Source organism: Etheostoma spectabile, chromosome 13, assembly GCF_008692095.1.
Source record: "Etheostoma spectabile isolate EspeVRDwgs_2016 chromosome 13, UIUC_Espe_1.0, whole genome shotgun sequence".
NCBI classification, from domain to species: Eukaryota; Metazoa; Chordata; class Actinopteri; order Perciformes; family Percidae; genus Etheostoma; species Etheostoma spectabile.
Window position 1 is genome coordinate 23,448,734 of NC_045745.1, and position 2,575 is coordinate 23,451,308.

Here is a 2,575-nt window from a genome sequence, read left to right on the forward strand (position 1 = left end):
TTTTTTTTTGCTGTTTTTTTAGACAGCTGCTATTGGAATGTCTCGATAAACTAGTTCCTCTAATTTAACCTCAAAGTGGCCATGTACTCTGACTCAAAACATGTTTAACATTTGGGATGTTTGTCATGCGTTACCTTGAACAGTTCCAAAAAGCGATTGAATCTTGCCTCTTCCTCCCATCTTTTTCCCCAGACACCTGGGACCTAATGTGACAGTTTACCCTGCTGTAGGGAACCATGAGAGTACGCCAGTGAACAGCTTCCCACCACCCTTCGTTCATGGCAACAGATCATGCGCCTGGCTTTACGATACAATGGCAGAGGAATGGGCACCATGGTTACCAGAGCAGGCATTGAAGACTTTGAGGTTTTTGATATTTGTGTGTTTAATATCTCAACGTATATTGACATTGTTGTGCAGGTCAGGCCACCATGCACTTTTTTTTTTTTTTATATCATAGACTTTGTCAGATCTTCGTACTTACAGTTTCACTTTGCAAAACAGTGGGATGTGAACTACAACAAAACAGAAGGGGTCACCCTTCCAAAATATTGTCACCTATAAAGAGGGTTTGGAATTTTATATATATGGTGTAATTTCAGATATGGAGGATTCTACACAGTGGAGATTCAGCCTGGTCTGAGGTTGGTCTCTCTCAACATGAACTTTTGTGCTCGAGAGAACTTCTGGCTGATGGTGAACTCTACAGATCCTGCCAACCAGCTGCAGTGGCTGGTTCATATTCTCCAGGCCAGTGAGGACAATGGAGAGAAGGTGAGTGGAGCAGCAGAAACATGAAACTTTTTTTTTTTTTTCACTTTTGTGAAGCTGATCAAATACAGTGTGCTTTTATTAATGAGGCTCAGGCCCATGTCCCACTTTTGTTGTGTGCTTAATGCTAAATTTGGATAACGATTATTGCTTTCTCATTTTACTTTCCTGTAGTTAATGGTACTGAGTATGCGGTTGCAATACAACACTTTTTATTACTTTTTATTTACGTGGTGTAATTTCCTCTTTATTTAGGTACATATCATTGGTCACATCCCACCTGGCCTGTGTCTTGGCAGCTGGAGCTGGAACTACTATCACATTGTCAACAGGTAGCTATATAGAGCATTTAAACCAAAAGATGCTGACGTTGTTGTGCAATAAAGACAATTGCAGTTACAGTACACTATTTAGTATCTTTGTTTTCTTGATGTTGTCACTGAGAAGGGGACATGAAGTTTTCCGCACTAAATAGGGGTTTCTTGTTAATGTACGATGCAACATTTGTTTTACATCCTCTCGGTTTGCATGACTAACATGCAGGGTCTATGCAGCTGCATGCAGCTTTCTGCAACCTACCAATTAAAAGATGAGTAGAAAAGTCTTAACACTTTTTTTTTCTTTTTTTTTTTTTTTTAATACAGATATGAAAGTACAGTTACAGGACAGTTCTTTGGCCATACACACATGGATGAGTTCCAAATGTTTTATGACGAGGCAACCATGACTCGCCCACTGGGAGTTGCATTCATTGCTCCCAGTGTCACTACTTACGTTAATCTTAACCCAGGTGAGGTTATAAAGTACTTGAGTGCTTTCCCAACATTTCAGAAGCAAAACACAGGTAACTTTTTTTGTTTTTTTTCTTCTTTCTCTTTCCCTCTGTCTAGGTTTCCGTGTCTACTATGTTGATGGGAATTACAAAGGAAGCTCTCGGCTGGTGCTCGACCATGAAACCTACATCCTCAACCTCACAGAGGTAAACCACAGTCCCGGAGCACCGAGTAGCCCAGTACAGAACCCCAAATGGACACTGCTGTACCGGGCCACTGAGGCCTACGGTCTGACAAGTCTGTTTCCTTCAGACTACGACAGAATGATGCAGGCCTTTATCAGTGATGATCATGTCTTCCAGAAGTTCTGGTACTTAAGACATAAAGGACATGTGTCCGAGCCCTGCAAGGAGACATGCAAAACGTCATTGCTCTGCTTTCTGCGAAGCGGGAGGTACGATGAGCTGGAGCAGTGCGACCTCTTAAATGGTTTTGGAGGAAACTTGGCCCGGGCTGCCAGAAAAACTCTCTGTTGACCTTAGGAAGTTTGCACTGAGGGGGGGGGAAGCAATATGACCAAATATGAAATTTAGTGGAAAAGTGTATTTTTCTTGTTGCTGGTTGGTCAACGAGGATTGTATTTGTTTGAAGTCACCTGAGCCATTACTCATTTCTCTGAATTTAGATTTTGTGATCCTGAAATTGTCTGAAGAGTAATGCCTTATCAGTAATTTTTTTTTTTTGTACAAAGAATCTGATTTATGATTATAACAGGCCAAAGGTTTGTTAGCTGCTGTGACTTTATAACTACTTGAAATTGTCCTAGAAAGTGTTTGTTTGAAATATACAGAATTGCAGGAATTTGATCAATATTTTCATGAATTTTGCAGTTCTATTGTACTGGGTGCCTTGTATCAGGAAAATTATGATAGAAATCACTTACCTGCTTGTCAGAGTTGAACGCAGCACACAGTATCTTTACTCAATCATTTTGACTTTCTTCAGCAGCACTTTTTTTTTTTTTTTTTTTT

General features: G+C 40.3%; 1 protein-coding gene across 1 annotated transcript in view; it reads left to right on the plus strand.

Moving 5' to 3' along the window:
* smpd1 (sphingomyelin phosphodiesterase 1) overlaps nucleotides 1–2,101 on the plus strand; it is a 5,296-nt gene extending 3,195 nt beyond the window's left edge. The window contains exons 5-9 of the mRNA XM_032534545.1: nucleotides 193–366; nucleotides 603–774; nucleotides 1,027–1,103; nucleotides 1,416–1,561; nucleotides 1,662–2,101. Of these exons, the coding sequence (XP_032390436.1) occupies nucleotides 193–366; nucleotides 603–774; nucleotides 1,027–1,103; nucleotides 1,416–1,561; nucleotides 1,662–2,080 (988 nt within the window). The 3' untranslated portion in view covers nucleotides 2,081–2,101. The remainder of the gene's footprint in view (nucleotides 1–192; nucleotides 367–602; nucleotides 775–1,026; nucleotides 1,104–1,415; nucleotides 1,562–1,661) is intronic.
* Nucleotides 2,102–2,575: the final 474 nt, after the last annotated feature.